The sequence below is a fragment of the Oryzias melastigma genome, linkage group LG20 (assembly GCF_002922805.2).
Source record: "Oryzias melastigma strain HK-1 linkage group LG20, ASM292280v2, whole genome shotgun sequence".
Lineage (NCBI taxonomy): Eukaryota > Metazoa > Chordata > Actinopteri > Beloniformes > Adrianichthyidae > Oryzias > Oryzias melastigma.
The window spans coordinates 25,945,647-25,960,577 of NC_050531.1; the positions used below are offsets into that span (position 1 = coordinate 25,945,647).

Genomic DNA, 14,931 nt, shown 5'->3' on the forward strand with positions numbered 1-14,931 from the left:
ACTCTAACCTGAGATTAAAAACAGTGTTTCTGAATGTCAAACTGCAGAACACCATTAAAAGATTTTAAAAAGTGAAGAAATCCTTGTGTCAGGAGCAAGGACAAAGACAGGAAAGGTCTGAACCTCCTCCTCCTCCTCCTCCTCTATCTCCATTCTACTCCTGCTGCTGAAACCTGAAGTTGGAGCTTTTTAGAGGCAAAAACCCCTCAAAGATAAGACCAAGACTCTAAAACCTCAATTCCCTCATGTCTTTAAACAGTTTTGATAGCAGAGAAGGTGGTGCACCATGGTAACCATGGTAACCGGGCTACTTTTCGGCTACTGTGAGACATGCAGTGGCACATTTAAAGGTGTCAGATTTCTCAGTTTTAACTTTCCGTTATCCTATTATTAACCCTATTTAAGATTTTTTTTTATTTTATTCAAACATTTAAAAGCTGAAAATAATTACATTTGTTTTAGAATAGCAAAAGGTTTTGGACATTTTGCATTTTTTTTGGCCAAACACCATTTTTTTTTAAAATATTTTATTTGGATTTCAAATATTTATGGCCCCAAAATAGCTCCACAAAAATGTGTGATGGTTGTGGTTCTGGTGGAAATATTTCTATCAAATAAATGAATAAATGCGTAAATGTTTGTGAAATCAACATAAATTGTGACTAAATCATCATGAAGTCTGTTTTCAGTGGTTGGGTTAAAGTGGGAACACATTGTAGATGGGATGTAATGTCACTGTGACTGTTACTTTATGGCTCTGCTGATGTGACCATCAGGACATACAAACATTTTATTCATTTTTATTCAAATTTTCTCTCTCATTGACCGTAACTCTAAATGAAACACCCACATTGTGAATGGAGCCTGAAGGATTCATATGACTGTCAAAACACAATCTGAACTGATTAGAACCAGCAACTCGATGTAGAACGTGACATCATTAGTAGAAACCCGGACAGGAAGGAGCTGGCTCTCAGCGGATTCTCTGATTTGTGTTCAGGAGCCGGGCCGGACGGAGTGGAGGAGATCAAGAGGCATCACTTCTTCCACACCATCGACTGGAATGTCAGTTCCTCCCTCACACCAGCACCTCCGTTCCTCCCTGACAGCTCCGCTAACCTTCTTCTGTCTTTAGAAACTCTTCCGCCGAGAGATCTATCCTCCCTTCAAGCCGGCCGTGGGACGACCTGACGACACTTTCTATTTTGATCCAGAGTTCACAGCTAAAACACCCAGAGGTAGACCCCCCTCCCCTCCCTTGCTCCTCCTGCGCCTCCCTCCCGCTGAACTACATCCTCCAACTCGTCTGGTTTCCTCTCTCCGTGCTGCTCAGACTCCCCAGGGGTCCCTCCGAGTGCGAACGCTCATCAGCTCTTCAGGGGGTTCAGCTTCGTGGCCATCACAGAGGAGGAGACGCAGCCGCTGCCTCACGCTATCGTACAGGTACGCACATGCTCCGTGCTCCTCAGAGGGAGATGTTTTCTGGGTTACTCCTCAGAGGACAGGACAGAGCTGCTTCACACGACTGCTTTTGGACTCGGAGATGAAAGCAGCAGCTCAACAGTCAGACCACAGATGAAATGTTTTGGTGGAACAACGACTAGCACTCTAGCCTCACAGCCAGAAGGCTGTGGTTCAAGTCCCAGCTCAGACCTGCATGTTCTGTCCTAGAGGAGCATGTGTGGGTCTTCTCAGGACGCTCCAGCTTCCTCCCACAGTCTCGAAACATGCTTCATAGGTGGATTGGTTACTTTAAATTGTCCCCAGGTGTAACTGTGAGTGTTTTTTGGGTGTGTGATAGACTGGTGGCCTGTCAAAATTATACCCCGCCTTCTTCCAGCACTAGCCTCATGAACTCAAAGGGGCTAGAGCGGGTCAAGAAACTGATGAATGAATTTACGTCTTCTTTCAGCAACTTCACAGGAGCAACTCTCAGTTCTCCGATTCCTATGAGATTAAAGAGGACATCGGCGTCGGCTCGTACTCCATCTGCAAGCGCTGCATCCACAAAGCCACCAGCATGGAGTACGCAGTCAAGGTAACCTCCACCACAACCTGACAGCAAGCCATGACGAGCTTTCTTCCTACCAGACATCAACAAAACAGTCCTTAAAGTCCCACTCCAGTCATCTTTTGATCCATTTTAAAATTGTTCCCAGGGATCTTTTAATCATGATGATGATGTTTTTAGCCAAAAAAGTTTTCTAGGACATAGTTTCTGCAGAATGGCAGGAGTTCATTAGAATTCACCTGAGTTTAGGTGGGAATGTTTGTGCAGAAGTAAGGCACTGCTGATATCCCATCATCCCTTTAACAGTCTCTCCCTCTAGCTTCCAGCCTCTCACAACCCTAAGCTAACATTAATGCATGAGTCAAAGTCAAGGCCCGGGGGCCGGATCTGGCCCTCAGAGTAATTCTATCCGGCCCTCCAGATCATTTTATTTTGTTATTAATGACCCGATGTTATCTTGTGCTTATTTCTAACTTGTATAATTTTGACAAAATATATTTTTATGGAGAGTAAAATATTGAAAATTATTTCAGGTTTAAGTTGATTTATTCTGGAATAATATTCCTGACTTTTTATATTAATGTTAAAAAGTTACCATTTTTAAAGTTTTAAAAACTGGCATTCTTCTAGCTTTTTGGACTATTTTAGCATTTACCATAACATTTTTAGGCTGTTTTGGAGTTTAGCTAATATTTTAGAGCGCTATCAGCTTTAGCATCTTCAGCTGCCAAGTTCATCTTACAGCATTCACACTAGACTTATGAATGAATGAAATGGTTTATTTCAAGCAATCAGGAATAATACATGAAATAAAAACACATCACATCGAATTACATCTAGATCGCTTGATAGGGAGTGGGAGGAAGCAAACTTATATTATATAATCCCACCCCGACTCGACCATACCATTTTCTCTACATGAATTATCAATATTCAGGACTTGATATCAAATATTTATTCTCTACAATAACAGATTCAAGTTATAAAGGATCATTAGTATCAGTGATGTAATCAAATTTCAAAACATCCATAGACAGATCATTTATATTAATCAGTAGCATAATCTAAATATTCTTATTTAAAAAGATTGTATTAATCAAATAATTATTGTAATGAGTAAGAATCATCTTCATTTGTTAAAGCTAAAAACGTTTCAAAATATTCTCATTAAAAAGACAATTTATGCAGATTGTATTAATGAAAGAATTATTGTAGTAATACAAAAAGTAACAAGTAAAAATTATCTTCATTTGTTAATGCAAAAAAAATTAAAATATTCTCATTTTAAAAAATTCTATTTTTGCAGATTGTTTTCATCAAAGAATTATTATAATACAAAAACTAATAAGTTTAAAAGAAGAAAAAGATCAGTTGTTTGAGCAGAATCAGTGCTAAGTGCTACATCACAGTTTAATAGCTGTTTAAGGCCACATAATCGTTCTTTGTTGTTTCGACTGAGAGACTGTGAAGGTCTCATTTCAAGGGAATTGTGCTCGAATTCTACAGCTCAGGATCGGGTCAGAGTTCACCTTCAGCGGTTGCTTAAGTTCACATGTCACATTTTGCTTCAATTAAAGGTTCAAACGTGTGTAATCCCACAGTTCTGAGTCGTTCATGGATTTTATTTCCAGAGGCTTCGTAAGGTCCGAGTGGTTTGACAAAGATTCTGGAGTTCTGGATCCATGTTGAATGGATCTGTTTCCTTATCACAGTTATATATCAAGTTCATAATTTTGTTAAAAAGTTACAGTTTTAAAGTTTTAAAAATGTAGTTTTAGAGTGTTCAATAAATGTTTATCCTGTTCGGCCCACGACCTCAGGTGTGTTTTGGGTTTTGCCCCCTTGTGTGATTGAGTTTGACGCCTCTGCATTAGCGGTTCAACAAAAATGGTGAGCAGTCTCGAGGCTGTCTTTGGATGGTTTGTTACTTGCTGGTGGGAAAAGCCCTCTGGTGGTGACCTGGTGAAGTGACCTGGCTTCAGTTACTTTAGCTTTTTAACTGGCCTCAAGCAGGAAGCCAAAGAGTGGCTCCATAGTTTCCCCTAGAATCCAGGGTCATTTAACTCTAGAAAACTCTTGTTTCAGATCATCAACAAAGCCAAGCGAGACCCGTCGGAGGAGGTGGAGATCCTGCTGAGATACGGGCAGCACCCCAACGTCATCACCCTGAAGGATGTGAGTCACAGTCAGAGCAGCTTGCTCCTGTTTTCCTGATGAAATGTTCTCCTCCTGTTTGTGCGGTTTTGTTTTTCTAACTCTGAGAGAAGAGAAGAGACTAGCGAGAGCAACGGCAGGCTGGATAGAGACCTCCACAACAGTGTTATCTGTTCAGGATCAGCGTAGAAGTCATGGATGTCGGGAACATTGAGGAGTTTAAGGATACGACTGTGATGTTGTGTCTTTGCTGCAGGTGTATGACGACGGCCGCTCCGTGTTCCTGGTGACGGAGCTGATGAAGGGCGGCGAGCTGCTGGACAAAATCCTCAGACAGAAGTTTTTCTCTGAGCGGGAAGCCAGCGCCGTCCTCTTCACCATCACCAAGACTGTGGAGTACCTGCATGTTCAGGGGGTGTGTGTCACTCTAACCAATGTGGAAATGATTCTCCTTGGAATGAATGATGACACTTCTAAGAAGAACAAAAATCTGATTTAAACTTTAGCTTGCACAAACCTGATTTACCAGATTTATTCAAAAATGATGAGGGTTTTTTTTTATATACATTTCTTGTTTTTAGGCATAAAACCCTACATTTTAAAATCCTAATTTCTGTTGTTTTTGGCACCACCTTGAGTCAAAAGTCTTGAATTATCTAATCCACGGAGATTACATCATCAAATGTATGATTTGCTATCTAAAGTAAAATGTGTTTATGGTATTTCAACTTTTGAGGTCGGTTCTGACCAAAAACCCCAGAATGTTACACTCTGTCTCAAAGCAAACCAACCTCTGTCACTTCGCACATGTGGGTGTGGCCAAAGCAGACGCTAAAACCATCTACTTTAAAGTGGAGAAACAAAAGTCTCTCCAACACATTAATCTGCTTCTGATGGGGGAAAAACATGTTTGCTATGAACTTATCACTTAAACTCATCACTTTAGAGCTGATTTTAATATAAAATGAGGATAAAAGCATCTCTTATTTCTACCTTTTATAAAGGCAGACAACAGCTTTATTTATAGAGTGCAGAAGGATCGTTCTTTCTGCTTCAGCCTTAACTGAAGTTTATTTTGTGAGCATGTAGGTAAGGTCCAAATTCTAAGTTAAGAAGCATAGATACATGGGTTTTTATTGGCTTAGTCCATACTTGTGTTTCTATGCCCAACCAAGAAAACAGAAGAAAGAAAACCTTACTTGGAGAAATGTTTCAACTGTTAGCTAAAAGGTTGTAGATCAGATGAGATCCAGCTCCTCTCCTCCTCCTCCTGCTGACTCTTCTTCTTCTGTGGTGTTTCAAGGTGGTGCACAGAGACCTGAAGCCCAGTAACATCCTGTATGTGGACGAGAGCGGCAACGCCGAGTCCATCAGGATCTGCGACTTCGGTTTCGCCAAGCAGTTGAGGGCGGAGAACGGTCTGCTCATGACGCCGTGTTACACTGCCAACTTTGTCGCACCAGAGGTATGGCGAGCTGCCGGTCCACGTGTGGCGGTTTTCACAGGAGAGGTCAAGAGGTCAAGTCTGAATGTCCTACAATCTAAGATCTTTTGATCTAGTCCTAGATCATAGGATCAAGATTTGATTTGATTACATACAAAAAGGATCTATGTAGCTAAGAAGTTGCTTATAACGTAACTGTTCTTCATTAAAGTAGTTAAATCTCACACTAAACCACTTTTTTAACTCCATTGACAATGTTCAAAGCTCCTTTTTCATCAAAAACCTTTGAGCTCTACAAATCAATAGAAGTCAAGTAGACTTTCTGCTACAGAAACCATTCAACTTTTAAACTGTTCAGCAGACTTTGGGCTCTTGAACTTGTATTTTTATTTTGAAACTCCTTATGGTTTTTAAAATATCCCTGTTCAAAGTCAACATGTCTTTGAGTCATTTATCAGTTATGAATGAAAAGCAAAACTAATGTAGTGTCAGTTGGAAGCAGCAGCAGAGTGAAGAAGAGTGGAGCAGAGCCGAAACCAAAAAGATTGACTGAAGCATCAGAGCATTTCAAAATGAGAGAACATTGAAAAGCACTTTTTAGTTTTAGAGTTTTCAATAAATGTTTATCCTGTTCGGCCCGTGACCTACCTAAGGAGGGTTTTGGATTTTGGTCCCTTGTGCGATTGAGTTTGACACCCCTGATTTGGATTCTGAAGGAGAAAAGCGGCTCATCGAGCTGGAATTATTGTGTTAACAGTTGAAAAACTACAGTATGTTAAAGCGTATTTAAGCGTCACCGACGGCGCCTCAGGGGTTAAAGAATTTGGTTGTTTAGAGAAGAATTTTGGAATTCTAAAACTCACAGATTTAACTATGTTGTTTATGAAAGTCCTTTTTTCCTCAAACTTTTATTTTTTGAGAAGGTAAGTAATATTCAAGTTTAAGGTCCACAATTGTACATTCTTTCCTTTTTCATTTAACAAAACAAATCATACACACACTCACTAAAAAAGTGAAGATAGTTATCTTTAAACGTTTTCTTTTATTGATTTATGCAAATGAGAATGCAGAAGTGATCTGAGCAAACATCATCATCATCATATTTTACAACAACTGCTTCCTATTACAATGTTGGATTTAATGAAGAACTCTTTAGCTTCACTGTTGAGTTTCTCATCATTGAAGTCCCATGACTTGACTACTTTTGTTTTTTCTTGTCTTTTTACTTCAGTAATATCCATAGTTTTTTCTATTTATGTGAATTATTACTTTTTGTGAACATGGTTAATGCATTTATGACATCTTCAGTGTAGCGTTACAGCAGCTGTTAAAGAGCTGTAATGTCCTGATCTCTGAATAAACTGTCGTGTTTGTTTTTGCTGCAGAAATGGACCCATGACATCTGAGGCTTTGTTGTGTTTCTGATTAATGTGATCAATGTGTAACTTTTAATCAACATTTTATTGATTCTTTCTTTTATTGCATTTTAAATTTGCACTAACTGAAGCTGTGAGGCTTTGATGTCGGTGGTCTTACAGACCAAAGTTGTTTACTGCAGCTACATATGCTCTGAGTCCAGAAACCCATGTGTGTGTGTGTGTGTGTGTGTGTGTGTTTGTCAGGTTTTGAAGAAGCAGGGGTACGATGCTGCCTGTGACATCTGGAGTCTGGGGGTGCTGCTCTACACCATGCTCACAGGGTGAGTGCAGCTCCTTTCATTCCTCGTCTGGACACTCTCAATGCCAGGAACTCTCAGCACCAACAAACCTGATGAGGACACTTCTTTGATCCGCTGTAGTTACTAATGTCCACATCCCTTTGATTTAGAGTCAGAAGGTTGTAAATCGATTTGATTGTTGCCTTTATATCTTCACATGTAGGACTTAACAGGGGTTAACTCAGCATTAACTGTCAATCATCACTTCAAACCCTCAGAGAATCTGCTGGATTGCAAAGCAGCAGCATTCTTCTCACAAACATGTTCTTCAAATTATATGTCGAAACAGAAGCTTAAACAGAAAAGAACAAAACTCATTTAATCAACCTGAAGACCCAGCTTAAACAGAACTCTTCCATCTCATTCCTCAGAAGCTGAACTCTGTTTGTCCTCAGTGGTTAACTGTCTGCATGTCTGCAGCTTTACTCCGTTTGCCAACGGCCCAGAGGACACCCCGGAGGAGATCCTGGCCCGCATCGGCAGCGGGAACTTCTCCCTCACTGGAGGCAACTGGAACACCGTCTCTGCTGAAGCTAAGGTCCCGACCTCCGCTCAGAACATGCCAGGACTTTTCGTCCAGAGTTAAACAGAGTTTGTGTTTAAAGCAGTAGTTTCTGTGACCTCTGACCCCGCAGGATCTTGTGTCGAAGATGCTGCATGTCGACCCCCACAAGCGTCTGACTGCAGGTCAGGTCCTCAGACACCCCTGGGTGATGCACAGAGACCAGCTGCCCAAGTACACCCTCAACAGACAGGACACGCCACTGCTCGTCAAGGTATCCCTCCACCAAACCCATCCAGCCCTACTTTTGGACTTTTTCCTGAAGCTGAAGATCATTGGTGTTCAAGCTGAAAGAGAAGTTCCAGCAGAGCCTGGAATCAGAGATCCTGCAGATTCAAACAGTGTCAGGATGAACTCAGTGAGCAGCAGCAATCAAACATTTGGTCCAACTCTAGATCCAAACCTTTGGTCCAACTCTAGATCCAAACCTTTGGTCCAACTCTAGATCCAAACCTTTGGTCCAACTCTAGATCCAAACTTTTGGATCAACTCTAGATCCAAACTTTTGGATCAACTCTAAATCCAAACTTTTGGATCAACTCTAGATCCAAACTTTTGGATCAACTCTAGATCCAAACTTTTGGATCAACTCTAAATCCAAACTTTTGGATCAACTCTAAATCCAAACTTTGGTCCAACTTTAGATAAAAACTTTTACATCGACTCTAAATCGAGACTTCTGGATCAACTTTAGATCATGTCTTTTAGATCAACTCAAGAATCAAACTTCTGGATCAACTCTGATCCAAACCTTTGGTCCAACTTTAGATCCAAACTTTTACATTAACTCTTGATCCAATCTTTTAGATCAACTCTAGATCTAATCTTTTAAATCTACTCTAGATCCAAACCTTAGCCTAACTGTAAATAAAAAACTTCTGGATCAACTCAAGATCCAAATGTCTGGATCAACTAGATCCAAACTTCGGGATTACCTTTAGATCCAAACATATACCCAACTCTAGATCCAATCTTTTAGGTCAAATCTTGATCCAAACTTTTGGATCAATTCTAGATCAAAACTTTAAGATCAATTCTAGATCCACACTAGGATGAAGCCATCGATCCAGCGTGTTCTAACCCTAACTTAACTGAACTACTGTAATACAATGAAACCAGTTTCACTTGTATGAGTAAGTCAATTCTGAACTACTTGGAGCTCCTTGTTGTGTTCATGAAGACGGAGCGATTCGCTGCTGAAGGCTCGTCGTTTTCTCAGATAGAAAAGGACTTTAGTCTTTTCTTGTTCTGTTTGCACAGAAGTACATTCTGATCTTCATGTTCCAGTGAACGCAGCTTCATCTCAAGAAATGCTGTTGTTTCTGATGCTGCAGTGTCTTTGTAAAGCTACGTCACATGTGACGAACATCCAAGAACGCGCTGAACGCAGGTTCTTGGATGTTCACAGTGGAGTGTCCCTACCCAGTACAAAAACATGTTCTCACAGATGGAAGTCAAAGCGGTGTAAATCTGGAGAATCTTGTTCCAGGCTTCTTCTTTTACAAATTTGAGGAACTTGAAGTCAAGCAAATGGATGGTTCTGGTAAAGTTTGGTGTTGTGGGCTTGTCTCTCCAGGCGGCGATGGCGGCCACCTACTCGGCCTTGAACAGGAACGTCCCCCCAGTTCTGGAGCCGGTGGGCTGCTCCAGCCTGGCGCGGCGGAGGGGAGTGAAGAAGATCACCTCCACTGCTCTGTGACCTCCTCTTCCTCCTCTTCAGCTCAACTCTGACCTCGATCTGATCACCACCGGACCTCACCCCACCCCACCCTTCCAGTCCAACGGGACAGACTACTGATGGAGCGAGTAGCAGCCAAAGCCAAACAGGAGCACAGAGACCCCACGCCCACAGCCTGCACCTTAACCCACTCCTCTGATTGGATCTCCTCTGCTGTCTCACTGTAGAGCCTAAGCTTTAGCCCCGCCCACCCCCAGCCGCGGCATTTCTCCTTCAGACAATCAGCGCAGGGGGAGGCTCCTCGTGCGCACGTCAGGAAGAATAAGCACTGTATTTATTTATGCAGGTCGAGTCGTCGGAACAAGTTTAGATTTTCTGAGCATTCAAACCTCACGGACGGAGTCGGACAGAAGCAGACGTTCTCCTCACAGGTGGAGGCCACGCTCCGAGAAGCCACGCCTCCTTCAGAACCAGAGACTCTCTGGTTCCAGTATTAACGTTCAAAGGAAGAAATCAAAAACGGGAATCCTCCGTTTTTAACTGATGCCTTTGTCCTGCTAGCTCTGCAAATATTCCGAAAATCCTTCACTGCGATCTAACAGTGCCCCCTGGTGGCCAAAAATAACATTAATCTCTATTGTTTTCCCTGCCTCAGCCATCTGTCAAACTATTCTTTAACATTTTTATTATTTGATTGTAAAATCTCACACTGGATCTCCCCCTGGAGAGAGAAGACTTTCAAATCCTTAAACATTAATCTGAGCACTTTAATGATTTGTCAACTTTTTTACACAGGAACCAAAATCAAACTTTAAAGTTAAGGCTGTCATTTTTAAATACAATTGTACTTTTAATTTTTAAAGTAACACCTTTTCAATGAGTAAGCTTTACTGTCATCTTTATCCATCAGTCTTGGGCATGATCAATATTCTCTAGGCTTGAACTTTGACCCAACAGGTTTTTAATCTTTCAAACTTAGAAAAAAAAATCTAAATAAATATTTTAAACTTTTTTTGTAGTTTGTTTTATGCCATTTTTAAAAATCAGTTTTGCTCTGATAAGTTCAGAGAAATAACTTTGATAAGAAGGAGAAACCAAAAGCAGTAAATCAGAAGCAGTTCAGGAACTGGAGAGAATCCAAACATCCAGAGAAACGAGCGTTGCTGTGGCTTGATGTGGATGTCTGACCAAAGCTGACCTGAAGGTGGCGTGTGAATGCAGCGTCACTGGGAACGCCAGGAGCAACTCAGGAGAGCAGAGCAGAAGATGCAGGAGAAGCACAAGAGCAGCGTGATGCTCCTGAAAACCTCTGGAAAGACTTTTGTTTTATGAGCAATCTTTGAATTAAAAAAAATTGACATTTGTTCAGGAAAACTTTCATCTCTGCTGGGAAATATTCATGTGAACATTTTTCCCCCAATTCCACATTCAAGAGTCACAGGACTGAAAACCAAACACTCATGGCATGCATGACATAAGAAAACAAGTCACTATTTTATGCAGAAATGAAAACTAAAGTCAGATTTAAGATTCAAAACCAAAACCTGATCAAAAAGCAGCAGCAGAAATTGATCTGACGACCTCCAACAAACCCACCAGGGGGCGCTCACCACAGCTCAATCAGGATCTGTTAATCAGAAGATTAATCAATCCTATGTTTTATAAGAAAAAGGATGAGATTAAAGGTGAAACTGTTGAAATTAATGACTAAATTAATGAGACGAGGAAAGATTCATGTCTTGGAGAAAGTAAACTTCTGAAATTCTTGTTTTTTTTAAATAAATGTATGAAGCTTAGTCCAAATAACATTTTATTGAAATAAATAAATGGTAAATTCGTTTGGCAGAAACTGAAATAAGCACACTTGACATGATTAAATGCTTTAAAACAAAATTTACTTTCTTAAACTTTTGATTTAGATTGTCAAACTTAAGAAGGAAAATATGAAAAGAGATTAAAATATTTATTCTTGACTTTGTCTCAGCAGTTTGACTTTTAACCTCATTCATGTTGTCATCCGTGTTCTATTGTTCTGCATCCTGCAGTTTTTAATGATTTGACATGAAAGAGTCCAGAAGTCAATTAATCTTTAAAGACCTTGAAGGTCCTCGTCGGGTTCCTCCTCTTCTGGTCTGAATGTCGGCCTAATGGGATCAGATGCAGATTCTCTGTCCGTCATTATGTATGCAAGTGTTGATCTGAGCTTCCTGTGTAGCTCCAGGACAAAGAATGATTTGTTCATTTCTTTTTTGTTATTATGAACAGGAGAAAAGCCCTTTTTTTCTTCTCCTCTTCCTCCTTCATCCATCAGAGACATATTCAGCCCTGCTGCTATGCCGGCTCTCTGTTTTTATACCTGCAGTGAGAGTTGATCTTTCTATTAAAACAATAATCAGCTGAGACGAGTTTCTGTCTTCATGTTCATGGCGTCTGCTGTGTTCTCGACTCGAGCTGTAAATCCTGAAAGAACTCTTCAAACCAGCCAGAGAAGCTTCAGCAGCAGAGCCCGTTTTACTGCTGTGACACAAGAAACGAAAAGGAATACACAGAAAAAATGTACAAGAGAAAAACAAGTTTATGAAAGGCTTTATTAATCTCTGTAAACGTAAGGAAGGTCTGAAGAATGTTCCATGGTTTAATCAAATACAAAAATGTTAAATCTTTACATTTACATCATACAGAGGGGATTGAAAGTTTGGGCATCCCAGGTAAAATGTTATATTATTGTGCATAAAGAAGGCAAAAAAAGGGAAAAATCTTCTAAATGTATCAGTTTACAGCTGAGACGTTATTTTAACATGTCAAAAAATGCTTTATTTCCATCATTTACCCTACCAAAGAAACAGAAATCAAAATAATGGTGTGTGTAAAAGTTTGCTCACCCTGCAGAGTTAGTTACTTGTACTTCCGCTATGAAAATCCAGATTTTAATTAAACCAATCATCGTAGATGTTCTTCAGGCTCTTTGTTTTTCACATGGACAGGTGTCTAGCAGCAAAGGGGTCATGCAGGGTCAGAGGTCAGAGTCATCCGGCACTGGGTGTTGGTGAGGAGCCGAGGCTTCTCTCCATCATTCGTGTTCTTTTAACATGAGTTTGATGTGCAGGTTCAGGCTCTTGATCACCTGGACGATCTGACAGCAGCACAGGAGTGTAGGGACACACCTGATCATTGGACCAGGATGAGCTGAATTCTTTCCAGATGTGGCAGCAGGTTAAGACTCCAAAATTGTCTTAAATTGTCAATGTAAATATCCTCCTGCTCCTTTTCTTCCCTGAGGACCAGAATCCTCCACATCCTAGAGCCTGTAGAGGTTCAGGCGTCCATCCTCATCTGGTCCATCCCGCCTACATAGCCAGAGGGCGGCGCTGTTCTCAATGCAGCCATAGAAGTTGTCTAAAGAGTAAACTGATCTGAGGTTCTCTGGCATTTTCCTCATACAGTTAGTGGTTGACGCAAGCAGTCAGAGCAGGAACTCTTAAATGAGCATCCCAGTCATGCTCTAAGGAACGCCTCCCGCTTTGTCTTCTTCCAACAGCTGTGTGGTTGTTTTTTCAAATGTGTCCCTGTGCTTCAACAGATTCATGGTTATGGCTAAAATCAAGAGATTATTGATTGTGAAACTTTATTGTTTTGTAAGGTCATCTCAAACATGAAATCTTCTCTTTTTAGAGGCTGGGTAAGAATGATTTGCTTGATAGCCAATCTTGGAGGTCGTCCTAAAAAGTATTAAACGCAATAAAAAAATAAAAAGATGTGTTGTTTCAGTATCGTTATCACAAAAGGTACTCATGTTGTTATCCAAATTAAATCTTTGTCTAAGTAATTCTCTGGAAGGAAACACATTTGAAAGAATTTTAAAATGAACTTCTTTTGCCTTAAGGGTTAAAGGGTACGACAGGTAATTTGTCCTCAGTTTTTTAACCTCTGCATCAGGAAATAATTGAAAAGTAGTTTTTATTTGGCCGAAATGGAAAGACTTCATTGGTGATATGCAGCTGCATTAGTCTGTTAGAATAAGATTTGTCTAATAAGTCTTTTACAAATATTAGAAGTTTAGGTAATTGAAGATCTGAAGTTTGCGTTTTAATATTTTCAACGAGAAATTTGACTTTTGGAAGAATCGATTTTCTAACCCTGAACGGTTGCAGTTAAAGTGCAACTTTAAACAAAAGTTTTCATAAGACAGCCATCCGCCCTGATCATTTAACAGATGTTTTATAGACCAAATGTTCTTTTCCATCCAATTTTAAAATACAAAAACTTGTTCCTGTACAAGACATATCTGTTACTCCAGATGATGGGAGTTTGGTGAGGAGTAAAAATGTGCGTGTACATTAGTTTCCAACATAAGAGCACCTGTCCATGAAAAGACGATAGCTTTATAGGAAATTTATTAACACAAAAATCACATTTGAGGATGAATTCCATTGCTAACATTTTCTTAAACAACCCTTTGGAAGACGGTGCTAGATTTTGATTACTAAGAAATTATTTCAGCCAAATTATTTTTAAAACCGCATTTAAACATTGAAAATCAAAAGCATTTAAGCCACCATCTTTGAAGTCCTTCACCAGTTCTGCTTTCAATGTAATGGACTCGATTTTTACATTTGAAATCATAGTTAATTTGATTTACAGCTTTGATGTATTTGTCTGGGATGGCCATCGAGTGGCACTACCACACCTGACCGCAGTAACTCAACCAGTAAACGGCTGCTGCCGCGCTAATTAAAGCTTCTAAATTCACCTTATTAGATATACATTGTTTTTCCTGTTAAAATAACACACATAACAAAGAGCTTTTGCCATAATTGTAGTTGAAAAGTTGTGATCATGTTGTTAAAGATATGATTTTTCTGCAAGTGGTTTGCTAGCTAGCACAGTTATTTACAACAACGCAAGAGGTGACGTCATCTAAACTCTCAGTTGGTGCTGCCCCCTGGTGGCGTGGAGGACTGGCGTTTTTATTGTATATCGGCTGAAAACATGATTTTCTTGGGGGAAAGAGGAATTACAATCTTGTCCAGGCAGCACCAGACCATGAAGGAGATGGAGAAGGATAAGATTTTCTAACATAAGAAAACTTATTCTGAAAGTTCTAGAAGTGTAGTCACTTGTTAACTGGGGTAATTATTTTAACTAAATATTAATTTTTAGTAAAAAGAAAAAATAAAGTTTGTGTAGAAGGGCGTCTGGCTTTATGCTTTATGCTCACATTTCTGTTTAGTGTTATTTCTAAATCATTATCTGTATTTTTAACACGTATTAATTCCCTTTGTTGACATATTTTTACATATGTCAAAGCTTTGAAGTTCCGTTTGCCTTTGTCTCTGTAACAATCACCCGTTTCAATAAAGCAAAG

The 14,931-nt window shown here is 40.0% G+C and overlaps 1 protein-coding gene across 3 annotated transcripts in view; it reads left to right on the plus strand.

Annotated features, from left to right (window-relative positions):
- The window catches only part of rps6ka3b (ribosomal protein S6 kinase, polypeptide 3b), a 59,930-nt gene extending 46,609 nt beyond the window's left edge, over positions 1 to 13,321 (plus strand). For all 3 annotated transcript variants that reach the window (XM_024292682.2, XM_036217422.1, XM_024292683.2), the window contains 11 exons: positions 1,001 to 1,065; positions 1,136 to 1,238; positions 1,334 to 1,443; positions 1,913 to 2,038; positions 4,097 to 4,186; positions 4,422 to 4,580; positions 5,469 to 5,630; positions 7,232 to 7,308; positions 7,747 to 7,864; positions 7,962 to 8,102; positions 9,465 to 13,321. In XM_024292682.2, the coding sequence (XP_024148450.1) occupies positions 1,001 to 1,065; positions 1,136 to 1,238; positions 1,334 to 1,443; positions 1,913 to 2,038; positions 4,097 to 4,186; positions 4,422 to 4,580; positions 5,469 to 5,630; positions 7,232 to 7,308; positions 7,747 to 7,864; positions 7,962 to 8,102; positions 9,465 to 9,587 (1,274 nt within the window). In that variant the 3' untranslated portion in view covers positions 9,588 to 13,321. The remainder of the gene's footprint in view (positions 1 to 1,000; positions 1,066 to 1,135; positions 1,239 to 1,333; positions 1,444 to 1,912; positions 2,039 to 4,096; positions 4,187 to 4,421; positions 4,581 to 5,468; positions 5,631 to 7,231; positions 7,309 to 7,746; positions 7,865 to 7,961; positions 8,103 to 9,464) is intronic.
- The last annotated feature ends 1,610 nt before the right edge of the window (positions 13,322 to 14,931 follow it).